Below are 27,251 nucleotides of genomic sequence, written 5' to 3'. Positions count from 1 at the left end.
TTCCACTAGTTCTAGTTTCTGCCCAAGGTATTAGGGGCATTCTGATTTTGCTGGACAGATTTTCCAACCTCTCTGAATGTTCTCATCTGTCAAATGGGAACAGTAATATACCTGCCTCAAAGTCGTGCAGTGAGGATTAACTCAACTAGTAGACATAGTCGTATGCCTGACGTGGAGGTGGTATTTGTCCTTTTAATTTATAATCTTGTGCCCAGACTTGGAATAGAGGCTTGTATGATACATTTCCAACTAACACATGGGAAGACGGATGGTTGAGGAGAAGCTCTTACTCATGCCTTGACAACTTAAACTGTTATTTGATAGGTTACATATGTATCCATACTTGACGAATACAAAAGGATTACTTCTCTTGCCATTGCTTAGTAACTCCAGTAAACAATAAATTGCATAAAATGTATCAAAATAAAGTAGATATCTTTAGTGTTATATAAGCATGATATCAGGACAAAATCTGCTTATTCCTCTGAGGAGAAAGAGCTAATATTATTTAAATGCAGAAAATGGTTTATGTATATTTGAAATAAAGGTAACAAATCAATCCAATTTAGAGACCCAAGACTTCTATTATTTTATGTAACTATATGTAATATATCATTCTGTATCATTGAATTAGTAGAAATGCAATATATATGATCAGGTAAGCATTTCCTGTTGATTTTATTGACAAATTGCTATTCTTTCATGGCTCATGTGCACATAACTTAGATAAATTCTAACTCCAGCACAAAATTTGGTGTTACATGAACACTAAGTACTACTAAAAAAAAAATCTCTTTTTCTCTTTCCTTCTCTCTACCCTTACCCACACAAACACAGGCACTTTACACACACACACACACACACACACACACACACACATACACACAGTCCCTGGGTTTAACTGCTTAACTGCGTAGGAAATGTTTATTTTCCAGACTACAGAAAACAAACGTTATCTCGAACACTGAAAGTCCTTCCTTTTCCTGGTTTGGAAACACTAAGTCATACTGAGTTGCTTGTAGATTTTCTTTAGCTAGCATTTAGGTTTATTTAAAGCATAAAGTTGTGAGGACAAAATGACTCAGGAATTTGTAATGCACAATTAGAGCTTTTCACTTTTAGGTCACCAGTTAATACTTGACTGACTTGGTATTAGTTAAGGATTGGTAATAATGCGTTGTTTAGTTTCAAAAGAACGTGGGTAGCTCACTGCAACCTTACCTGTTTTGACCTAAGTATAGCCTAGAGTTAGTGCTTATTAATATGTTTCTTTCCAGATAAAGGCAAGTTCAAGGAATTAAATAAAAGAGAGTATATACATCAAAGAGTTGATGAATAAGAAGCAGCTAATGTATTCATCTACAAATATGACTTCTGTTGTTTGATATCTTTCTGAAAGTAGTCTTAAAATGACCCAAACTTGTATTTCTATGTTTTTAATTGCACTGTCGTTAACATCAGCAAGAAATAATAATTGTAGCTGCAGTACATAACTTGAACCATCAGAAAAAATATATATACCCATATATATATTTATATTCAGATGATTGCATAAATGAGTCCTGATGTTCCTAGCGTATCACTTAGTAGTGCCAAGGTCATAGAAATCACTTGTTAGATCTGTCTTATGTAAAAGCCTATGAGGTTACTTTGTTTTTCTCACCAAAAAGATGTCAGAATGTGTTTTTTAAAGAACTTTTGAATAACTTTTGTGTTAATTTAGTGTTAACATCGAAGACAGATAAATTTAAATCTTGTTGTCAGCCAAAGAGTGAATCAAGCTTATGTGGGTACAATGTATAATGCCACCACTCAGGGAATTCTGCAGAGAAGATAATTGTCTCGAAATTGGGTAAAGAATTGTCATCTTCCTTCGTTGGAAAGTCTTGATTTTAAAAATAATCGAGAGTAAATAGGCTCGAATGCATCACCAAGATGTACCACATGGGCACCTAAATTTCTTCTTGCTAAATGCCACCAAATGGCTGCATGTCTTACAGCTTGTGGCTAAATTCGGAGAGGGTAGATGCCTTCACCATAACTGTATTTTCTCTCTGAAGTTTTCCTGGTTTCTTGTGCTAATTTATATTAGGTTAAAGCCAAAAAAGCTGAAGCTAGCCATACTTAGTCCAGAGAGTTAGGCTTGCTGCCAAATTAAAGAGATAAGTTGGTTTCAGGATTCCTCATTGGTTTTTCAGTCTTATATTTGCGGCCGTAGGTGCTTGATTTGAGCTGAGATCACCCAGGTGGCTTTGTGTCCTCAAGCAATAATTCAAAGAAGGTCATTTCAGCTGCTGAATATTCAAAGAGGTGTCCTGGTCCAAGGTTGTTTCAGCCCATCTCTCGAGGGATGATCCTCAGATTTCTAAAGGTTCCTCTGATCTCACAGTTATTGTCTTGGTCCTGTACATAATTAAATGTATAATTAAATGATGGGGATGAAATAGAAGTATGGCTGCTAGCAATGGTAATCCCCCAACAGGATGACCAGCACTGTGCTGGTAATGTTACCTACCACCCTGTTAGTGCTTCTAAAGAAACGATATACTCGAAAAAAAAATGTGAAAACTGAAATTGTCCTTGACTTTGTTAAAATCTGAGAATCCCATGAAACATTTAATTCCTTAAGTTAGTAAACATCATTAAGAGAAATGGATGTAGACTTGTGTGTCATATAAATGAACGTACTTTATGCACATTAAATTTTTGAAGAGACAGGAATAGCAGATCCTCTTCCCAGTAGGGTTCCTCCTAGACCTGACGTTTCCTACTCCCTTTCTTTAAGTGTAACATGCCATCAGCTTGCAAGAGGCAGTGGAGGATAGGTGTAGGCATAAAACCATAACTTCAGGAACTGCCTTTCTCTGGATCCAAAGTTTACACTCGCTCCTTAGTAGCTGTATGACCTTTGGCAACAGCCTTCTCTGGATCCAAAGTTTACACTCGCTCCTTAGTAGCTGTATGACCTTTGGCAACAGCCTTGACACTCTATGCCCTGATTTCTCTGACGTACCCCTAGATGTACCCCACTAAATAGCTTATCTGCCCTGTTGGGGTGTTGTGAACCTTATGGAATTTTCGTGGCACACGATATGTACCGTATACATGTTAGCTATTATTAAATCTAAATTTTATGTGAACATTTTCTAATGTCTATCTTGTTAAAGGTATACATGCAATACACAAAGCAATGAAAACCAAAACTAACGTGGCAGTTTTAGCAAAATGTTTAAGAGCCCCAGTTCCAAACTGGACAACCTGGGTCCATGTCAGTTGCGAGCTTTGTGACTTTGAACGTGGGATGGAACCTGACTGAACCTCAGTATCCTCATTTGCAAAATGAGGCAGTAATAATATCTGATCTGTAGTTGCTATGAAGATTAAATGGGATAACACATTTAAAGCACTGAGAACAGTGCCTGGCACTTGGTGAGCGTTCAGTAAGTGTTAGTGATTGTTCCTGTTACTACTTTGATGATGAAGGGAACATGGAAAGTATTAATATACAAGAAACATTACATACTAAGCTTCTGTGCATGTAGGGTTTCCATTTTGCTAATGAGAATTGGCGTTCTCTGCTATGCAGGGAACCATGTTTCTGTGTTCTGGTATTTATGACTCTTTATGGTTATTCTCTAATAAGTAAATAGGATTTGCTTATTAGGAAAATAGTAATCTGTATTATACTTATCCCTGGTTGAGCTATTTACATTTTTTGAGCTATTTGCATTTTTAAAAATCTCTAGATACTGTTTATATCTATAGGATTTAACTCTGGATAAATCAGTTAAGTAAAGAAAATGCTTTGTTAATTACCTGCCCTCCTCTGTGGTACGGCCATATTCTAGCCACTCATTAAGTTGAACAGTACTGGAAGGAAAAGCAACTCATCAATAACATCAAAATGGGAATAAAATATAATAGCAAAGGAGTCATTGTTCCTTCTGTAAAATAAAAATCATAAGACCTGATATTTCCCCATCTGTTGCGAGTGTTGTAAAGATTATGAAAACAGTGTTTGCAAAAAGTGACTCTATTTCAGGAAGGCCGATAGAACATTAGGAAAGAAGTGACCAATATTGCATGACAGCATTTATTTTATATGGTAATGTCCTTTCTTTCATTAACAGGAAATTTTAGGGCAATCATCCTTCTTACTAGGAGTGAGGAGGGCAAATGAATTCTTAAAAGGATTCATCAAGCCTTCCTTATGATAAAGTAAACCTTTAAGAACATGTTTTCCATAGAATTAGAAACTTAGAATTTCATAGTAGCAGTATATTTATCACCTTGTTTGGGGAGCAGATTTTAAGCATGATCACGGGAAAACACCTGTTTTGACACTCTGGGAAAGGTGCAAACATACGGGCAAACTCTGTCTAGGTGTAGAGTAAACAAGAGTGCTTTGGCTAGCGTCCTGCAAGGAGTTGGGTCTAAACGGTCTGCTCCAGCTTCTGCTGCTGCTGCTGCTGCTAATACTGGTGGGAAGGAAAAGTGGCTGACCTGGCATATCCTTTACTCTTGGTGCTGCAGCAGTCACTCAGGAAATGTTGTTTAAGGGGAACCTTCTGGAACCTTTTCATGGCACCATGGCAAGAAGAAGCTGTATCTTATCTATTGAAGATAAAGCATGGAGTTGGCTAATGGATGCTGGTGAGTGAATAAGGCAAATGGGGAGCCAGTTCACAAAGGTATCTTTTGGGAAGGGCTGATCTCTCAAGGACCGACATGACACCCATTGGAAAATGGCCTCTGATAATCTGAACATCAGAATGTTGTCTTAGAGGGGAATTGTAGTTTTCACATTTGTGACCTGATCTGTGATCTTACATATATTCCATAAATGAAGTTCATATGTATTCCCAGCTTTACTACTTGAAGGTACTAATCCTGAAGTTCATTAGATATCTCAGTATATGGGACAAAGTTTCCATTGTAATTTCCACTATGTAATGTTTGCTCTTGTTCTTCATTTGATGCACAATGATCTAAAAAAAATGACTTTTTAGTGTATGAAAGCAATTTTTCCTCCTTTCAAATCTAAATGAACACCTCCTTTTTTAAACAGCAATAGAGTATAGAATTTTAACTTAAGAAACTATTTAGTATGCATAGTTCTTGCCAGGAATATTCTTTTCAATTTAAGATAATTATGTAAGCAAATTAGTAAGATATTGGATATATTAGTCAGATAGTTACACAGGATGGGTCTTTGACATTGCTAATGTATTTATATAAGAATACAAGGTAGTTTCCTTGAGCAAGTTTCTCTGTCAGTAAAAATGAGTAATTCAAATGAACTATCTCAGTTTTTCTCTAAAATTTTATTTTCCCATTTAGACAAAGCCTCGCATATGACTTAAAATACATATATATATATATATCTTCCCTCTTATAACTTAGAACACACATGAACATATGCCGATTAATAGTTCACCTGTGTCTTTCATTAAAAGATTGGAAGATACAGATATAATAAGTTTTCCATAAAGGTGCAGACTAAANCTTCCCTCTTATAACTTAGAACATACATGAACATATGCCGATTAATAGTTCACCTGTGTCTTTCATTAAAAGATTGGAAGATACAGATATAATAAGTTTTCCATAAAGGTGCAGACTAAATTTTCCTAGAATCTATGTTTAATAAATATTGCATAAAAAAGGTAGACAATTAAGTTTAGGAATTTACGGTAGCATTATAAATATAGGCTCTGACAAAAAGCAGGAAGATAGCTGTTGAACTTTTAAGAAATTTAACTTTTAAATTTTAACTTTTAAATTTTAAATTTAAATTAACTTTTAAGAAATTTATTTAACCACAGCCCCCCCATCCCTGTACACACATACACACACGCACACTTTTTGAGGAATGCCTTTTCACATGCGGTACCACCATTCAGCCAATGTATAGTTATTGAGCACCTGCCATGTTTCCAGGCTGACTAAGTACAGGGATACAATTGTTTGCACATTTGTCAGACATGTCTCCCCTGTGATGCTTAACAACAGTGAAACACAAATTTAGATTGTCTGGTCTTATTACTTTAGTAAGATACTTCAGTAGTGATAGAATATATATATTTAAAAAACCAGTGACGATTTTTCTATTTCCGCTGAAAATAATCCTGACACAGCATGTACTCTAAAGAGCTCTATAAATGCATAGGTGCTGCTATGTCCTATTTGGTGACACTTCCTCACTTTTTGGGTACTCTCACAGTTTTTTGTTTGTTTTAGTTTTTGTTGGTTTGATTGTTGAAACTGATGTTCATGAGTGGGATTGACAGCATAGGTCAGAAAAACAAACTGTGATTGTGTTTTTATATTTTATTCAAAGTCAGACTATTAATTTTTTTTAAGTCCACTTCCATTTGGTTTCTACCATAGGGGCTCACTCAGTCTTTCCTTATCCAAACCTATCATATTGAAATGATTGTGTTTTAAAATATCAAGCTTTAGTTCAAACCAACATCTAAACTTAGGTATTGTTTATACAATAAAAGTATTTTTCAAGGGAAATTCAGATTCATCACCCCTTTACCTTATCATTTCTCAGTTCTCTCACATTTAAAGTACTAGCTGCCTGGGTGGTACTTACTATTATGTAAGTATTAGTAAGGTACTTACTATTATAAAAGTGGTGGACCCTTAGGGACTCATGGGACATAAGTTAATTTGCCCAACAAGAACTGCTTTGATTGTGCAGGTTATTAACTGTATGCCTGTAATACCAGATCTATATGGTGAGGGATGGAAATCAGCCTGTCCTAACATAAGCCGATTTCAGCCTTTTGGTACCAAGTAAAAGATTATTATTAATATTTTAGGTAACTTGGATTTAAAAACATATGTAAGCAAATACCTTGAAGTCAAGAATTGCGCACGTAGAGTTGCCATCAACCAGCAGATTTTCTTCTCATTTAATTCTGAAACAAGCATTAAGATAGCACTCATGTTTAGTTTGTCCCTAGTCTTGAAAAACAAAACAAAACAAAACAAAAAGATAGTTCCCAAGTAAACCTGATTATTTTTCTTTTGGCACATATTAGGAATTATTAGAGTCTGTCAGAGTTTATATTTCCTTTCTGACTTAATTTTGCCCAGCTCCTTAAAGCAAAATTGCCTGAGGGTCCGTCTGTTGTACCTGCTGGATATTTGATATTCAGTGGGCTCCTCCTGATGAGTTCCTGAGGGCTTGTGAGTCGTTGAAGAGCTGTGAACAGTGGTTAACAAGCTAGAAGGAGCTCTATGGACAGCAGAGTATTGCGAAGTCCAGTTTCAAGAGTCTTAGAGGTTTATCTGACTGTGCGTTAACATCTAGTATGTTAGTCACATTTTCCTGTCTTCCTCTTTTCTTCTTCCCTTTTCTTCTGTGTCTTCATTTTTTAATTTCTGAATGCTCTTTGTCCACTTGCTTCTTTTTCTTCATATTCTTTTTCTCTTATCTCATTGAATTCCTCAGTCTTCCTAATCTGATCAGAATAGAAAGTGATGTATTTGTTAAAGCATTCGTTGTTCTTATTTAAAAAGCAATTTTCGTGATATCTCAAGTTAAAAATCAGCTCAGTTTAACACTTATATTACATTTTCTCCTCCAATAATGGACAACTTTGCCTTCTAATTTCTGTTGCCTTGTGAATTAGCACCCTGTGGTTTTATATATTTGTAAATTTCCTTAACATGAATGTGATAATGACAGGATTTAGGCATTTTTATGTCACGTGTTAGATTTTTAAGCTCAAATACAGTAGGCATACTGTAATGTGTCTTCCTTACTTTTCTTTCTAGAACTAGAGCTCCATATCCCCCCTCAACTGTGTTTTTGGCTCTCTCGTGGGATGCTAGAATGGCCTGTCTCCATGTATTTCGTTGCATTTCGCCATTGCTTCTTGTGTTCTGTCGGGGAATTTGGGTGATTCTTTTCAAGCGCTACCTGAGCTCTGTGCTAGTTGTTCCGTTCCCCCAGGGCCTCGTGCTGTGTGGTCATGTCTCCACTTCCTCTGCCCTGTCCATTGACAGAGCCTGGGTTCCCCGATGGCTGCCTCTATACCCTTGTGAGGGCGGGAATATTCCTCCCCCTGCTGCTACGATTGAGCCCGTGCTGGGTACCACGTTGCCCTCTACACTTGCTTTCAGTTGTTAAGGCTTCCCAAGCTTTGGCTGTGGCTCAGTGATCCTGCTGTCAAAACCCTAAAGCTTTTCTAGCCTCAGCACTCAGTGGTAGCAGCAGGTGTTGGGATTTCTCCAAGCCCCTAAGACTCTGGGAGCAAGAGAATGGCCGTTTGACATAGACCTCAGGACTTTTCAGAGCACCAAGAAACGTCTGCAGAAGATATGTAAAGGTAAGACTCTGACTTCTCCAGGAAGCTGTTCTAGAAGCTAGAAACCTATAGCCATGGATTTAATGTGGACTGTTAGATTGGGTAACTACTTACTAAAACATCTCTGTTAGGAGTAAAATAAAATAAAACCTGTTTTATTTATATTAAACTTGGCATTGAATAGATTTTTTAAAATATTTTTTCCATTCTTTGGATTGGAATTTATGAAGCACTTCTTTTCTCCTTCACGATCTGCCTTGTGTATCCTGTAAGAGAAATCTCAAGAATAGAAACAGTTAAAGACAGAAATAAAATAGAAGTTATTTATGTTTCCAAAAGCCTGTACTTTATTTACCTGTTTATGTTCAAAACCAGAAACATTCAGTTATTATACCCTCAAATTCTTTAATCTCAAATTTCTAAAGCCATAATTAACTCAGAAGGAATGGGAAGAGCTGCTCAGATCGTACTGGTAGTGCAACGGTACGTTGTTGTCCTTTGTCAAAAATCACTGCTTAGCATTCTAAATGTAGCAGTATTTTTTTCTTTTAGGGCTTTATTTTTGGTTTTTTAAAAGGGAATTATTCCCCGCCCCTAATTTTTTTGGGGAAAAAAAAATCACTCCGTATGCGTGTAAATAACCTGGATGAAGTGTGTGTGTGCGGGGGTGGGGGCGAGAGATCATCAGCATCTCGGAGTGAACAACACAAATCATCTCTTCAGCATTATTTATAACCCTTTATTCTTTACCCTGCCTCCATGCGTAAGCACTGATCTGTGAAGGGAGGTTAAGAGCTCTTCTAGCGTGAGATCTTCCGTGGCCTTGCTCTCCATTCATGTCTTTTTTCTCCTTTGTTTTCTTTTCCATATGGACTCAATCTGTTCATTGATTCCCTGCAGTTGGAATCCAGGCTATTAGCTGTCACACTGAAACTCCTTCATTTCAGTAACTAAATATGTAACTGAGGTTTGAAAAATGAAAAAAGAAGACCGTTTACTAATATCTGTACAAAATGAAGAATCAGACTTCTCTTTGATAGTGCTTATTGCAGATGCTTATTTTTAAAACTAAAAGATGTGCAACAAAGTATTTTCTTTACACTTGAAAATACCCCAATTTTATTTCCTCTAGACCTCAAGAGTATAAGTAAATGGAATGTTTTGAAGTCTTTCTAGTGCGTTAAATTGGGTAATTGATTTCATATGTAAAAACAGAAAAGGAAAACTGTAATGTTTTAATTCTTACCATTTATAATGAGTTTACAGTTTTTGAAAATGTAAGGCACAGTCTCAAGCCAGGAGTTTGTATTATTCGCAGGTTGGCTTATGAAGTGCCTTTTCCTTTTTCTGTTTATTTAGAATTCTTATATTGCTCTAGGACAAGAATTGAAACAATATATATAATTATCATATTATACTATGTTATAGATTATTATGTTAATCATATACTTAATATAATCAAATATTAAGATAGAGTGATAGATTGATGTTATTGTAGTCATTTACGAAATTATTTTAAAACTTTAAAGTTACTTAAAATATTCTTAACAGAACACAATGAATTAGTGGTATCCACTGTGTTTAATGTTGAAGGGGCAAAGTAACTTCACATAAGCTGGACTCAGTACGGTAATATTTAGACTTCAGTGATTTCTTTTTTAGGATGTACAGAAAAGGTGCATGATATAAAATATTGGTGCCATGAAGCTGTCAGCCACTACTTGAATAGAAAAATCTATTGAGTAAATAATAGAATGACCCTTTTGCAGATAAGGAAACAGAGGACTGCTAATTCACAGTTTTTAAGCCCAGAGCCAAGACCAGAATGCAAATCACTGGATTCTAATCCGGGACACTTGCCTCTGTGCGATGCTCTTTCCGAAAGTTGCAGTCCGTTTGAACGGCCGTCTTTCCAGTGTCTGCAGGGCAGTGAATAGATTCTAGGAATTAAAGTGATTTTCTGCAAGTGCGTCTGATCGTGGCTGATAAACATGGGCTCACTTCTGCAATGTAGCCCGATTGAGGCCTTTAGATTTGCCCTTTTATTTCTGCCTTGTTTAGAGTGGCTTTCCTTATATGAGGATTTTGAAAAGTACAGCAGAAGAATCAATAAATATTTTTGTTTGAAGGGAGTATTGAACTTCCGGCATGCCGTTTATTTTAGTTAATGATCGTGTAGGTTTGACAAGTTTCTGAGAATTTAAATTCTTAAAATTGAGAAGCTTACACCTACATGTATATATAGGCAGTTCATTTTCTGTTTCTAAGCAAAAGAATTTCAATTGATTTCCATTGTTTCCAAAGTTGAAAAATCCCTCAGCTTGCATCTTTAAAGATAGCTGTTTTATTTATGATATCATGAAAGTGGAAAGAGTGCACATTCTCGGTGCTACAATAATTATATGTATGTGAAATAATTTGATATATTTATTAAGTGTTTTCTGGTTGCCTGGCTTAGAATTATTACTTCAAAATCCAAATTCTCCCTGACTTGACTGGATACCTATCATCATTTAATAGGGCCAGGCCCACTCTCCTTTAACGTGAATTTTTTGGGAGGTATAATTGTAATCCACTCCCCTTGAATGATGCCCAAGATGGACTCAGGACCCGATATGGACTTAAGAGAAAAACTAAGAATGTAAACTCTGAATGCTCTTTTTAGGAAGTTCGATTTGAAAAATAGCTGGAGTGCTTTTGGGATAGGAATTTATAACACTTATTTCAGAAAAAAAATATGAAGTACTTGTTCACTGAAAGTCTTAGAAGTCTTAGGCTAGTTCTCAAAATAAGGTTCTTAATCCCCGTCATAATGATCCCTGAGTATTTATTTCTGCCATCACTGAACTCATAAGACTGGTACCTCTCAGTTCACACTGTTTACTCTTTCCCGTGTATTCCTGTCCTTTCTTGGAGAGAATGAGAAGTGTCTGGACTGGTGGACAATGAGCAGAGGTCCTAATTAGTTGTTACCCCGGCCACGAGTACTAGTTCCCAAATCCAGTCCTAACCTTTTCATGGCATAGTGCCATCAAGATACTTCTGCCTGAGCTTCCGTCCAACCTGATCTAGAATACTGTTCACTCTCTGTCTCTTTGACTCTCTCAGTTTGTAGTCTCACATGCTGAAAATATGAAGAATATCATCTCCTTGTCAGAGTTTTTATGAAGATTTAATCTAATTTAATTTAATGAGACAACGTATGCCAAGCACTTACTGCAGTGGCTAGCATATAGAAAATAGCCAAAAAATTGTTGATGTTATTATGTGATTTTTCCCAAGGTCACACAACTAGAAAGTGATTGAGTCAGAATTCAGACCCAAGTCTGACAGGAAAACCAAATGAAACAGGGACACATACATGTTTTCCATACATAACAGCAACAACAGGAACCATGAAGCAAAAACTCATGCTGTCTCTGAACTCTGATACTATTTCTCATATGTACTCATACCCTTTTATGAGGCATAAATCTTGATGCCGTGTATGCTGATGGGGAAAGTAGCATAATAGTTCAGTGGTTTAGAGACAACTCTAGAGGTAAAGCTTCCAAGGATTGGAATTTCAGCCCTGCCACATACAAACTGTGTGATATTAGGTAAATTACATACCCCTTTACAGTTCTTCATTTCTATGTGAAGCTAATAATAGTATCTCTTGTATTGCATTATTGTGGACAGTAAATGATAGAAATTAAAGAGCACCTCCGACAATAGTTGATAGAGATGTAAATATTTAAAAATAAAGTATGTTCACAGAATGAAATGCGTGGTTTGTGAAAATCAGAAACCCATGCAGTGTTAGATATGGATAGGATCTTGGTGATTAGATGTCCTTCCATTCTCCCAGAATCTGTATGCTCTCCCTGTCAAAGACATTTTACCTCAGTGGCAGGCCAGAGGAGAAAGGGGAAAAAGGCATCAAAGATCAGAACTGACCCAAATACGGAGTGGTTGTACCATCCAGAAGGTAGGTGAACTTCTGTCAACCTGAGGTGATGTCAAGGACTGGCATCAGTGTCACCAGATGAAGAGAATCGTCCTGGTTAAGCAGGTGGTAGGATTATCATTCTTGTATTCTTTCTTTTTTGAAGCAGAACCCAGACCAGCAGCTGGGGCTGTAGTTCTGGGGAGAGTGAGTTAACCTGGGCTAAGCTGAGTGTCAAGGGTTCGCCTTGAATGCTAGTCAGACGAGGGACTTTCCTTCCTAGATTCTCGACTTCCTAAAGTCAAGAGACATTCATTCTAATTGTTTGCAGTGTTTTACATAGGGCCTGGGAAACAGTGGGCGCTTGGTGCGTGCTTGACAAGTAAAAGAACTCAGTTAAGGATATCATGGCCACCAAAGGGATTGGAAAGCAGGGCTGCAGTGCAGGAAGTGTAGGGTGCCTGGAGCTCCCTCAGGGACAGAGGGAAGGGTTGAGGCAGATCCTGGTGGTGGACCAGGAAGCTGAATGTACACAGTCTTTGTGATGACTGGTTTAGGGACCTGGCAGAATTGAAGCTGTCAGTGTAGCATGATTAATGAATGTAGGAATAAAGTACTCCGAGTTTTTAAAACTTTTCAAGACTTTAGAGAAAAGACTTTAAAGAATCAAAATCTATTGGAATGCATTTACATTAGCTTTTCATACAGTTAAAAATCTATTTCTAGCTTTAAAAACTCAGTTTTGGTGCCAGAGACTTGAGGGAAAATGTATCTGTAAATACATCTTTGATATACATATAGCCTTACGTAAAGAAGCCATCAAAATATGGTTTTAAATATGTAATATTGTGAAGTTGTAATTTGTAATACATGGACATAATGAAGAGCTTGTGCAGATGATGTGGAAAGTCAGAGTGCAATTCTAAAAGCTGAATATTTGTGGGAGATGACTTGTAAAACATCGAGGCTTTTTAATTACAAATTTTGTTCCTCTTCTGGTATGTATTCCCTCAAATAATAAGATGAAAACATCTTTCCATCAAAGTCTGTATTAAAAACCTAAAACACGGGGCGACTGGGTGGCACAGCGGTTAAGCGTCTGCCTTCGGCTCAGGGCGTGATCCCAGCGTTATGGGATCGAGCCCCACATCAGGCTCTTCTGCTATGAGCCTGCTTCTTCCTCTCCCACTCCCCCTGCTTGTGTTCCCTCTCTCGCTGGCTGTCTCTATCTCTGTCAAATAAATAAATAAAATCTTTAAAAAAAATAAAAATAAATAAAAATAAAAATAAAAACCTAAAACACACTAAAAAGAACAAAGAAAATTAACTATGCTTAGTGTTAAACCTAACCCTTTTTGGTGATACTTAAATTGCCATAAAGGTGTTTTTAGGTGATCCGAGCAGGTCTCGCTGTTACTTGGCACAGTATTCGGCAGACGCATGGGCTCCTTGCAGTCAGGGCCAGGGTACCACGTGCGGCCTCCTGAGGGACGGCCGTTGAGAAAACTTCAACCGGGAGTTAAAATCACTCCAAATGTTTCTGCGAACATTTGTGTCTCCTTAATTTGAAAAGGACCATATGTTACAGTAGTGCTTCTATAATGTTAAGAGAATATGGAACTTTCCCTAGTATTTCAAGAGCAAACTCTTAAATCACGTGCTAAGTCATTGCACATGTAAAAATTTTTGCTTTGCAAAATACGCATCGATGTGAGGGTAAACCAAAGATTGAGTCCAAAGTGGCAAAATCACCACTAACATATATACCTTCTTTTGTAGAGACTGGGGTCTTCCTGTGTTTTTCTTTTCCGGTGTGACTGTAAACTTGGCCCCTCCCTCTTGCTGTCTTCCCGCTCTCTCTCTCTACAAACAAACACGTGTAGAGATGGAAAGGCGCACACACAGGCTTTTCCTTTTACCATAAAAGATTCACACCAGAACAGGAATTGCATATTAACTCCCTATAAGCCTTTCTAATCATTTGCTTTTATGGCGTTGTGTCCCTGAGTTCTAGAGCGTCGAGCGTACTATTTGCGTGTGGAAACACCCTAGCAGTGCTTTGCTCTTCTCTCCTGTTATTTCCCAGTGCCTGATTTTAGTTTGCAGCCATTCGTCATATGAGTTTTAATTGGTAGTACGTTAGAGATGTTATTGAAGCAGGATGTACTAACTAGCAAAAGTTAAACTCCTGGTGAAGTCCCGTACACATGAAATAACCGAGATAACTGAGTACCAGTTTTTCTCCTTCCAAACCTTGCCCCGGATATGTTCTTAGCAGTTTTAATCTGTTGTTTTACCCTTTTTAAAAAACATGAGAGCCAGTGGTCCAAATCAAAACAGCTCAGTCTCTCCTCGAGGAGAATTTTGTCACTGGAAATGAAAGGGTTAGCGCGAAGAGGGAAAAGCTCTAAAGAAAGTGGTGTTTGGTCATTGTCACCATTCTTGATTTCCTATCTGGAAACCTCTTGTGTACAAATGATCACAATAGTTGTGGTAACACTGTCTTAGACCCCACACCAAATACCCTAACTAAAATTATTTTAACATCTGTATTGTACTTTCAAAGTCCAGGATTGAGGGATTGAGTTTATACTTTCTTTTATGTAATTTTCATTTTGACATTGTGTTGATATATTCGCAAACAAACATTTAATGAACTCCCGTATAACAAAGGAGTACCTCACTATACCATAGTAAGATTTTGTGGAAATAGAGCCCTTTAAACAGAACATCTCAACTAGAGGAAAGTTTGATTTTAGGTGCATTGGAGAACCGAAATTGTTTTTTAATGTCTTTAGTGGGTTGAAAAGTAACAGATTGAAAGTAAATTACTTGAAAAATACTGATTGAATTGACACTTTATTTTTATTAATAGCACCTCAAATTGAGTAACTGTTATCTTTTAATTACTTTTAAGTTGTACTTTTCCATTTGAAAGATATTTTAAAGTTAGATTTCATGTTTAAGACTTCAAATGGGCCATTTTCTACCTGTCACTCAAATCCACCAATTCTTATGTAATCGGGTCAGTTTCTACTTAAGGTTTGTAATGTTTGTGGCACTTTTGATGGAGTCAAGAGCTTTACGACAAAGAAGAGTAAAAGTCATGTAAGAAGGCTGTGGACAGAGCACTGGACTTTGACTCGGTTAGTGAGTTTCCTGGGATAGGTCCGCATTTAATCACCATGTTACTTTGTATCACATGTCCTTGGAAGCATACCCGTCAGTTTGCCTCCCTGGATGGAATGGAATCTAATGGAGATAATGCACAGCACAGCACCTTTTGTAAACTCTGCTTCATCTTGTTTGTGAAATAATTCATGTATCTGAAAAGCACTGTAAATCCAAGTTTAAAAGTAAACTCTGAAAAGTAAGCCTTTTCCCAGAATCCTGCCCACTGATGACACACTGTGTATCACTCTCGGGAACACTAAAATTGGAAGTAGAATTATTGTTTTTATAATATCATTGCTGGTATAAATTTTAACCTGTTTGAAAGAATAGTGGTGTTGGGTGTGGGGGAGAGTCCAGACTCTTCTTTTCCTTCAAGATAAGCCATAAATTGTAAAAGCCAAGGTCATATTTAAAATTTATTCTAAAATTATGAAACAATTTCTGTTGGTCCAAAGAATTTTCCAAGAGAGAAAATGCATGTAATGGGAAGAAAGAAAAGGTATGGAAAACAAGCACCTTCCCCTAAGGAGAAAATGTATTTTCAACACTAGAGAATGTAGAATTTGCGATATCAACAAAGTATATTATTTCCTCAAACAGCTGGATAAGCCAATGTGTATTTATTGAATAAATGAGTGTGTGTTGGTGAAAATTAAAGAGTGAGTGGATGAATGAATGGATAAGTTTAGTAGTAACACATTCTTCTTATTTATTATTTTTAGGAAAAATAGTTATTTTAAAATATTACAAGGAACTGAGAGAAATTGAGTGAAATTCCTCATTTTCTCCTGTGGCAACAGCCAGTTGTTACAGTAGGATGAGAACTTTCTAGGTTACAAGATACTGTTTTTGTAGGTTGAATTACCCTCCATTTATAGAGCTTTGGGGAATCAGTAGATGAGAAAACACAAACCCTAAGCAAAAGTGCAGTTAGTACTATTCTAAAAATAAATATTGATCCATGTAATCGCATTCTAAATAAAATAAATAGAAATGGATTAAGAAAATTATAGGGGTTTCGAAGAATTTAGTGTGTGTTCCATCCCTATTTTCATTTGGATTTTATGGCAATTGTTATTAAAGGAGCACCACACACTACATAGTTTTAAACTTTCAGCCAGCAGCAGGAACACCCAAAAGTATATTGGATGTCTGCTGTATAAAAAAAGCACCGTGCTTGATACTATCATGGCAGGTTTTTAACTGCTGGAGAAAAGGTTTGAGGAAACAAGTTAAATATTAATATAGAATTGAGGCTTTTTGGAAGTCTTGGGACATTATGGAGAGCATAATAAACCTTACCACAGCCTGGGAACAGAAACGGGGGTTGCAGAAATAAACTGAGGTGGGAATTCGAAGAGAAATGAAGAGGCTTTGCGGACAGTGAAGCAAGCTCACATCAGCCCAAGTACTGGCTATCATGCCCTCTCATGGGGCTCATTCCCCTGGAATGTATCCCTTGTGCTAAGTAGAGTACTTATGTAAACACACACTGTAGACATTTGAAAATACTTGAATAACAGTTCTTCAGGGCTTACTATGTAATTATTGCTAGCTGTTGCATTTATTTATCTTGGTACTAATATATAGAGCTAGTTTTTGACTTGTGTTACCTACAGTGTCTTGTTTCATAGTTTGAAAAGCATATAAACAATATTTAAGAAAAATGCAAACACTAGTGGCTTTCTTGAGTGAGCAGAACAACTGGAAACTTATTATTTTTTAAGTGAATCGCTTAATGTAACATAATATCTATGGCATATTAAGAAATGAAAAGATAAAAAAGAAGTAGAAAAAGAAATGAAATCGAATGGAAACTTGCACTTCTGAATGAACAGCTTATCAAAACACTAGCTTTTGATTTCATCTGAGTTTTCCTGTAGAAAGTTTTTACTATTGCTACAAAGCCTGGAGGCATTTACTGAACTAGAAAAGCTGAATATCATTTCTGACTAATCTATTAGTCATCCTAATAATAGGAAATTATTTGGTTCCCACTTCATAGTAGTCCGTCTTGAACAATAAAATCATATAGCCCACTCAAAGATATTTCAGGAAAATTGGTGTGATGCTTTGAAAAAAAAAATCGTACTTTAAAAGTGTGCACAGTAAATGTTTTGTACTCCGCTATTGTTTTATCCCTCATTTCTCAACAGGAAAGCTAGGGAAGTTAGCTGAGAATGACCTTGAGGTTTATAGTTTGGGTGATCAGGGATGGGGCATTGCATTTTGCCAATGTAAGAAATACAGGTGTTAGAATTGATGTGTTCTCTTTCTTTAGAGAGAGAGTAAGCAGGGAGTAGATCACTGATATGATTGGGTAGTTGAATTTACAGAGAAAGCATCTGAAAGCCACTCCCTTAGCACTGATAGCTCTGTGTCACAGGGTAGTGCCGTGTTATATTCAGAGAGACAATGGATGGGGGCGGGGGAGAAGGGTTGCAGCGACAAATCTTAGTTCATCTCTGTCTCATCAGTAGCCGGAAAGGAGAGAAGTCGAAGAAAGTGGCAGGGAACAAGAAAGGCCAAAGAGGAAAGAAGGAAGTAGTTAATGGCGCAAATGCTACAGATAGGACAAGAAATGAGAAAAGGACATTGACCGGCAGTGAAAAGGACAGCAGTAACCTTTGAGAGAGCACTTTGAGTAGAATTGAAAGGGAGGAGGTAGGAGGTAGACTCCTCAGCAAGAAACAGATTCCAAGAAGATGAGTCACTGGTAAGTTGGAAGATATGATGAGGACTCAACAAGTTTAGACAGCTCTGTAAAGAAATCAGTAACAAAAAGAAGAGAAGAGTGGGTGTCAGCTAGAGAACTCAGCAGTGGAGAGGATTGTTGTAGAAGGCTAGAGGTGTTGCTCCAATGGAAATGTGGTTTTTTTCCACAACGGAAGGTACGGGAGTCCAGTGGAGAAGAAAAGAATAAAAGATTCCTTAAAGTAGAGTAATGGAGGGCCCCATATGTCTGAGACGTGGAGAACGGGTCAAAAAAAAAAAAAAAAAGGGGGANGTGGGTAGAGAGGCTGAATTTAGGAAGCAAGATGAACCAAACACTTCCTGAGAGTCAGATTGAAGAAGGCCCTCCTCTGTACCTTTACTTCCGTCTTGTTTGCTGTGTGGGCAGCTCACTGCCTTATGTTTACACTTTTTTGTCCTTGCTTTTTAAATCCATTAGTTTAACTTCTCACCTTGACTGTACATTTTGTGGGGGTGGAAACATGTTTCACGCATGTATATACATTGTTTACTGTGATCCCTTTCCATATGATCCCCTCATGGATTTCAGGAACCCCGCAAGCCAGTGCTGTCAGGGGAAAGGTCTTGCAACCTGGCCTGTCCATCAAAGTACAAGGCTGAAGGCTATAATTAGCTATCTTTGTGAATCTCAAAATCTGTGTCTAAGACAGATTCTCAATTTTAAATGAATGGGGCAGGTTATTGTAGCAAACTTTCTTTTTTCCTGGTTAAGAAAGTTATAGTATAACAAAATGTAACTTAGAGCTCAAGTGGATACTTCCAAAGCCAGATGAAATTTTTAACCAAACTTTATTGTAGAAAGTGGAAACATTTGACTAAAAAACAATTATGAAAAGACAAAAATTTGCAAAGCAAATGTTTGCCTAAGTGCTGTGGTTTATACCACTATTTATATCAACCAAATAAGATTAGGTTTATGTCTTTAACTTTGGTCTGATCCACACTCTAGGCATAAATCCCTTAATTAGAATAGTCAAATTATGTTTTTTGATTCTTTCTTAGCAAAAATAATTCTAAGCAGAAGCAAAAAATGAAAGATTGTCTCTGCCTCCCATTTAGCAAAAATAGAGTAAATATGTTTCTGTTTATAGTATGTTACTGTTTGTTTTATGGTTACTACTAATCCACTTTCTTTACCTCTTACATAAATGATCACTGATCCTTTTTTTTTTTTTTAAGTAGAGCTCCATAGTCACAGAGAGATTATGAACTGGTTGCCATTCTCATGATTTTAGACTCAGTATTATACTGAAAGTAAAATATTATATCTTTAAATTTCTAAATTATGTAAAGCTGTAAAGTTTATAATGTAAGCCACTTGATTATAATTCCTCCTGAAACTATTTTATTTTCTTTCTCTTCAAGATAAGTGAAGAAGGAAAAATTGAAGGTTGAGATGATATATCTAAATGAATAAAATGTGGTTAATGACAATTTTCATATATTCATCTTTTTGTATTATTATCCAAAATCTTTTCAAGCACTGATTGATCATGACTATCATGCAGTTGCACAAACATCTTATTGTCTCCTGGAAGCGCCCAGGAAAGCATGAGAAGTTCCTTTAATTACACTGGAATTTTAAATTGAAGCGCCATTTTGCCCTGGCCCACCTCTTCAGAGCTATCCTGAAACACCCATTAGTTTCGACTCTCCTCTCCAGCCTCCCTGCAGTTTTTTTTTTACACACATCTCACTGTCTCACATTTGTACTTTCTCATGAAAAATCTTTGCCACCCTTCTTTTCTTAATTAACTACTACCTCTCCTTCTAGACTCAATACCAGTGACAGTTCCTTTGGGGACCCTCCCTTGATCCTTTTATTCCCGTGTGTGGGAGATGTCCTCCTAGCACCCCACACCGGTTCCTACTGTAATTGTTTACTGGTTTAAGTCCTCTGGGATGTAGCAAGACGGTCACCCCTAGCTCTGCGTCTAAGCGGCTGACACCGTTGTGTGAATGCTCTCTGCTGTTGCCTGGTTGACTACATGGACGCATATCTGTTTTGATTTGGATATTAAGCTAGGTTTTATCCTTATTTATTAGGGAGGTGCATGGTCATAAACTTTTTGGATTATGTGGTATGCTACTAAATAAACTAGTTTGAGTCTATCTTGTAATGCGTAATTTATAAAAATATAGAAATAACACTTGCAATAAACAGCTTCCTCCTTAATTAATGCACGGACAGATTTAAACTGATAGATTTTTTTATCTTCAGTTTGAAGGTGTCATGATAGGCTGATAGGAATAACAAGCACTACCTCCACCCCCCGTCCTCCAATTTCAGGGGCTAATTCCAGCAAAGATTTATTTCTTGCTCTCGTAAACTCAGTGGTGCACTCCTTTATCCGGTGACTCTGGGATCTCAGTTTGCTCCATTTTCCTCCGACATGTGACCTCTGAGGTCGCTGAAGCTCTGACAGAGAGAGACGGGGGAGACATTGGCTTCTACTCATCTCAGAGGTTAAACTAGCTCAGGGTCCCTGGGCTAGAATTAGTTATGTGGCACCAACTTAATCACAACAGAGACTAGAAAAGGAAGCTTCCAGGGTACTTACACAGAACAGTGCATAGAAATTGACCAAGCCACTATGTATTTTGCTTTGTCTCTTATCTTCGCATTGTTTGGAAGGCATGATGGGACAGGTGGATGGGTAAGAGGTAGATGCCGCTAGTGAATTCAAATGGAAAATATTAATTCCATAGCTTTTTACTTATTTAGTCCTTGTTATATCTCCTTGTATTAATTCCTGAAGAAGATAGACCTTTTTAGTTTATGGTTCATTTTGAGAATCTGGTAGAAGTTCTGAAATAGAGTGCATATGAGCACTTAACCCTGAAATCTGGCAGGCCAGTTCAGGGGTTTATGAGATCTCTGCAGCCCACCCATGCTAGCCCTCTCAGAATTAAGAGCCCCTGGCCTGTGCTAGATAGGGAGAAGTGTTGGAGAAGATGAGAAATCAGCGTGAACATAAATTTTAGCTGCCTTAGGGTGAACGCTAGGGATCTTTTAAAATGAAAACTTAGTCCCTCAATTTGAATGAAGTAATTTGTTTGCTACCTAGATGCCTAGATGTAGATTCATTTAATGAGAGAGATGTAGACAATAGACAAAATTGTTGATAAAAAGCGTAATTGACCGGCAGCTGACTGAGGAATGCACAATAGCTTTTATTCATAGTGTCTTTTCCCAGTCTGTACAATATGAGGCTTTTAACAATAAGTGGATTAAATTTTTCATGTTTTAAATGATTGCATTGCAGTCGTTGCTTTGCTATTAAAACAAGTACTTCAGGTATATATTCAGGCGGAAGATCATACAGATTAATGAAAGGAATGTACGATTTTTCTATAGCTTAATTCTGTACTCAAGTTCCCTTTATTCTTTAAGATTATAAAGCAAATCTCCTAAATTGAAGTTTTATAGTCTTAATTACTTCACTGTAATTTTATGTGTTTTACCATGTGAAAAATAAATGTCTGCCCCCAAGCCCATCATTTATAGAGTGAAACCAAGCATATTTATATGGTGTAAAAGAAGTTAATATCAAGTTGACATGGTTTTACAGTTATTTTCTTCAGAATTAACACTTGTTATTTCTGCCTTCTTTACAGTTGAGGGAAGTGAGATTCAGAGTTTTTAAATGACTCTCTTCAAACCTTTGCTTCTCTAGGAGGTTTTACGTATCACTTCAGCAGTTTTGTCAGTAGAATTTCATCATTTCATCCAAAGTCTGCTGCCCTCCCCAGACTTGGACCATTATACTAAGAGGCCTACCTTGTGTATTATTCGTCATTACTCCTCCAGAGCCTGGCGCTTATTCAGGTGCTGAGAACATGTTTATTGACTGGAGGAATGAGCAAATAACTACCTGAAAGTATGTACGTAAACGAAAACAAGACGGAACAAAGAACAATAATCCATGGCCAAGCGTCTGAGAGACAAAATAGCATCAGGGTTTGGTGCTAGGACATCGGAGCCCAATTTCCCTTGGTTCCCATACTCCATCAAGGAACTGGACAATAACATGACCTATTTTATTGTGCTGCTGTGAGGATTAAATGAGTTTGTATATATCCCCTTTAGTTTTGCTCTGCAGATTTAAATCCCAAGGATTATGTAATTGGGACATAAATATTTAAAGTTTTGATTAAAATAAGAATTACAGAGTGAATATAATTTGACATTGATTGAATAAAAGGAAGCAAAATATTTTAAACTTTGGCTTATTACTCTTCATCTGATAATCGTGGAAATTGAGCCTAAATTTCCTTTTTAGCTTTAGCATAAAATATTTAAGTGTACATTATTTAAGATATAATGAAGTTTTGAAACACTGAAGTCTTATGAGATTATAGAATTAACCTTTTTGTCCAGATTTTATTTTCTTTCATTGTCCAGTGAGCATCCAGTTAGAAAAATGCAGTCATTAGCGAGCAGAGGATGTGATACTGCTGGGTGAACTGTGTTATTTGTTATTGGCCAAAATTTAGACTCATATGCTGAAAATGAGTATTCTCCTATTGTTCTATGAAAGAATATACTTTTCAAAGCCAATTTAACCCAAAAATTAGCCACTAAATGTGACTTTGTTTCCAAGAATAATTTAATCTGTTTCTAGCTGATTGTAGCATTCTAGTAAGTTTAATCAAGAGCACAGAATGGAGAAGCAGCACACGATGTCATGTGTTTTTGCCGTGTGTTTGGCTTGAGTTGTCTCAGAGTAAGAGGGAGTCCCCGTGGAGCTGGTCCCGTTAGCACGGCACTTGTTGCCAAAGTGAATTGATGAACAGCAGTAATAGGAGTGGCCATTATGACTCTGCGGCTCTGCCCAGCACAGAGAAGAGCCTGCCTGCCTTCTTCCTCCCCGCGCCCCAAATATATACAAAATTGCTTTGGGCCTCAATTTCATGACACTTTGTTTCTCATGGGAAGAAGCAAGAACTCCAGAATGATGTGAAGTGGAAAATCTTTTTGTTTCTTCCATTGGCTGGCGACACACGCTGTAATCTAGTGCCGCAGAACAGCATGGGTCGGTGACGAACATGAGACAAGCGTCTGTTTTCGCAGCTTTATGAAACCTTTTTCTGATTCATTAAAATGTGTGCTAAGAAAGACAACAGTCTCCCTAGTTTATGTTTCATTATGCTCGGATACAATTTTTACAGTCTCAGACTAAAATAAGCAGGTATTCCAGCATACTTTTTCTATGTAAATACTGGCAAAAGAATTTATTACTCTGTTCTTTTCTGAGATTGATTAGTGGCCTTCTCACTGTCATGCCTCTGTAGCGTGAAACCACTGTGAGTTCAGCCTGTCACCCCTTTATAAAATAGCTTGACCAGTATCTGCTCCTTCAAAGAAACAGCTCAATGCTAGAATGTGCCTAGTGTCAAGAGAACTATGTGGTAACCTGGGTTTGCCTGACGAAGGATACCTTTAAAAGTTGTCCTAGTTTTAGATATTCTACAGATACCGCTCCCTTTTTTCCTGTAATTTTTAAGGATCAGAAGTTCAACTGTTCGTGATATCTGCTCTAGGAGAAGTGGAACCCTCTAACAGGGCATATGTCTGTGCTACCTGGAAAATTGAAATTATTATGTGGAATAAAATAATGTTACTATACTTTTCAGAACGTTAACATTATCGAAATGATTTTCTTTTTAATTTTTAAAACTATAACAATACAGTTATTTTTGTTGTCTAACCCAAAGGAGGTATGTGTATGTGTATACATATGTATGTGTGTGTGCCCATACAGTTCCCCAAATATATTTTAACACAAAGTCATACATTTCCCCTGTGATATTACCATGCATAAAGTCCCACATTTAGTCCTATGTTAGGGAGACAGCCAAGGAATGAGAAGACCTGGTTCTAACGCCACAGTTACCATTTACTATTGTTGTGCCTTTGGGGCTTCACTTTCCACATTTTCTAAGCAGAGATCATGCAGTCCCGAATTACTAAGTATGCCTTGTCTATTTTTTCAGGCTGCTGGGAGAATATGATTGTAGAGAGCCCAGTACAGTACTTTGCCCATAGAGGTTCTCAGGGGCGGTAGCTGGGATTAGTTGTATTATTGACTGCCCTTAAAAGTGACACAGGAAGGAGGGTGGTCAATTCTCAGCAGACCTGATTATAGTTAAGACCATTGATATTCATTAAATATATGACCCTTGGCCAGACATTTCGCATCTCAAAGCTGGCTTCCTTACCTCTACGATAAGGCAGGGGCATCTGCTTGGATGACTTCCAATGGCTGTTTTGAGGATTATAGAAAATAATAATGTGTTATGTAAACATAAACAGTGGTAGTTTTCACACACTGTCTTTGGTGCTAGGTTCCCATCCCTAAGAGAGAGTCTGGTAGGAGCAGGGGAGTCCCCCTGCACCCATATGGGAGGAATACTTAAAGACTACTTTTGTTTTAGTAATGTGATAATTAAGGTTCTGGGAGAATGTGTGGTGGTTTAATTTTGGGGGGGGTGTGGAACAGGAGGGAGGATATGTAGAAAACAATGTCAGAGAAATGGAATCTCAAATGGTGTCTCATTTAACCATCTTATTCTTGCTTCTTTATGTTACAATTCCCATAGGATCCTGATTGTAGACTGACATTTGAATGAGTAACATGACTGATCAGGGGAATCTAAACTTCAACGAGATAACATAGGATGATCGACGCAATGAGATGCAAAGAGTTAGAAATAAGGTTGGCCTGTGTTAGGGCGTGTATGGATGGTGGCAGAAAAACAAAGAGAACTCATATTGGATTTAGAAATGTGGGGGTCCACAGGATCCAGGAAGCAGAAAACACTTGAGAAGTTTAAAAAAAAAAAAAAAACTTGTCCATGTTCAATTAGTTTTCTTCTTAAAGAGGTGTGTTTGTATGTGTATAAATTAAGGAACAAGTATTTTTGTAGGCCGTATTTAAGGGAAAAAAAATTTGTTAACTTAGAATATTTAACTTCATATGCCATATCATTGAGAATAGCTTCTGGCATCCCATGAAGGGTCAAAATATGTATAAAGGAGGAATTATTAAACTTTAAAGACAGATGGTGATTCATGGAGCTTTAAAGTCATATGCAAGTTTATATTGTGATGAGCACTGGGTGTTGTATGTGAGCGATGAATCACCAAATTCTACACCTGAAACTAATATTACACTGTGTGTTAACTAACAAGAATTTAAAAACTTTTTAAAAACTATTAAGTCATATACAGGTTAATTCACTGCTTGCAGATATGTCAATGTATTTGATTACTGATATATTTGATTAAAGATACTTTTCATTTATTCACATTTAAACAGATGTGTTAATGAAGATTTTAAGTATAATGTTCAATCACCGGCTTAGCATTGTTGTGTGCCTGTTTTTTGGGGGGAGGGTGGGAAGACAAATGATTGAGGAGAGATCTAGTAGAGTTGAAAATTACCTTTTGGGATTTAAGTGACTCATTAGAATAAAGAATAGAAAAGACCACAAAAGGTATTTGAAAAAATATGTGTCTCATTGACTTTGAAATATCCATGTGCAATTAGTTTTCTTCCTGATAAATAGGTGTTTTTCCTTTGCTCTTAGGAATGAAGAGATGAATTGAGATATCCAAGTGATGACATTTTTTTCCCTTTTCATGTTTCCTTTTACTCATACTGATAGAACATATTTTACTTCTTTTGTGATATGGATTGCATAAGACAGGACTAGTTTAGCTGTCCTTTCCATCAGAAGAATTGAGTGATCCGCATCGGTTCGTCTCTAAATTATAAAAGGTATCTGGTTTTTTAAACTAATGCATATATATGGTATAGAAAGATGATCAATTCCTCAAAAGTAAGGAAAAACAATTTGAATCTCAAAGTACTTATGAATAAAGATTGATGGTTCTCCCAGAGATTAAAACCTTATATCCCCAGAATAACACAATTTAAACTTGTCTAGCTGTTCTGTCATTTGACTTCAAACATGTATAAGCAAGAAATGGTTTTTGCTTCTTTCTTAGTTGACATTAGCAGGACCTATATATGCATATATATTTTGATCTAGACACTTGAGTGGGACAGATGACAATGCAAATTTCAAATCATTCGATTTATAAGAGGAATCCAAACTGATTTGCTTGCTAGCAGATTGTTGAGCTTTTTTAGTTATTATTTATCATGAGATGTGTTGTTGGTTTCTGACCGTCGAGATGGGTTGGATCTAGTGGTATGCTGGTAGATATTTAACAACCTGCTCTCTGGGGGGGAAATAGAACCGCCTTGATCTGTCCAGTTTGCTGATCTGTTTGCTGAGTTCTGTAATCCCATGACTAATTTCAAGCTATCAATATAAGGTTACTGAATATGGAGTTGAGAAGAGATGCCCCAATCAGCTAATGCCAGCGCATGCCAACAGGTTCACACCCATTCCCGGAGGGTCAGCATTACAGAACCCTGGAGTGTCCATTCTGGGCTTTGAGAGGCGTGGAGTACAAGACAGCAGTGGCTCTAGGGATCTCCACCAGTTGGTGAATGTGACTGCTCCACATGTGCTCCAGGCTCCTTCTTCTATCCAATAGCAAATAGCAAATTCTTCAGTGATTCACGGTAAATGAAAAAGCCAGAAGAGGGTTCAGACATTAGGTAAAATATCCCTGTTTTACAGTACCTACCTTAGCTTCATTTGCAGTCAGACCGGACTCCTGCTATAGAACTCAAGGCCAAGTAATACTCAGAGCATATTCCCAAGAGAGATTTAGAAAATTATAATCTTTTTGCCTCTTGAAAACATTGGCCTTTTCCTCTGTGTTCAGCTTCTCCCAGAATACCTGCTTGTCAAGTTTTCTGTAGCTTTTTTTGGCTCTGTCATGGCAACCAGGTACCTTGGCCCAGGACCCTAATGATTTCCACATGTTAAATTATCTCTAGTTTCTGATATGCTTATTCTGTCTTTTTTTTTTTTTTAAGTATCTTTATCCTAACGCTTCTTGAATAGGACCTTGGCCTATGCTTATAATCATATTAGTATTCCATTACTTCTTCATTCCTCCAATAGATTGTTCATATTTATTTGATGCA

At 37.1% G+C, this 27,251-nt stretch overlaps 1 protein-coding gene and 1 long non-coding RNA gene across 26 annotated transcripts in view; one reads left to right on the top strand and one right to left on the bottom strand.

Moving 5' to 3' along the window:
- Positions 1-27,251, top strand: part of MBNL1 (muscleblind like splicing regulator 1) — a 203,010-nt gene that overhangs the window by 84,144 nt on the left and 91,615 nt on the right. For 4 of the 25 annotated variants that reach the window (XM_034664396.1, XM_034664388.1, XM_034664392.1 and 1 more), the window contains exon 2: positions 4,534-4,653. The exons of 18 other annotated variants lie outside the window; for them this stretch is intronic. In XM_034664396.1, the coding sequence (XP_034520287.1) occupies positions 4,648-4,653 (6 nt within the window). In that variant the 5' untranslated portion in view covers positions 4,534-4,647. Of the gene's footprint in view, positions 1-4,533; positions 4,654-7,791; positions 8,346-27,251 lie in introns of all 25 variants that reach the window. 3 more of the 25 variants (XM_034664438.1, XM_034664430.1, XM_034664413.1) reach the window with 1 other exon arrangement.
- Positions 1,249-7,219, bottom strand: LOC117803023. The gene is made up of 4 exons (XR_004626572.1): positions 7,148-7,219; positions 6,866-6,929; positions 3,817-3,870; positions 1,249-2,403 (listed from the first exon to the last, which is right to left on the bottom strand). It is a non-coding gene; the product is annotated as an uncharacterized LOC117803023 (long non-coding RNA).

This window comes from Ailuropoda melanoleuca, chromosome 1 (genome assembly GCF_002007445.2).
Source record: "Ailuropoda melanoleuca isolate Jingjing chromosome 1, ASM200744v2, whole genome shotgun sequence".
In the NCBI taxonomy this organism is placed as follows: Eukaryota; Metazoa; Chordata; class Mammalia; order Carnivora; family Ursidae; genus Ailuropoda; species Ailuropoda melanoleuca.
Note: the sequence above shows the minus strand (reverse complement) of the source record. Positions and strands in the feature narration are given on the sequence as shown.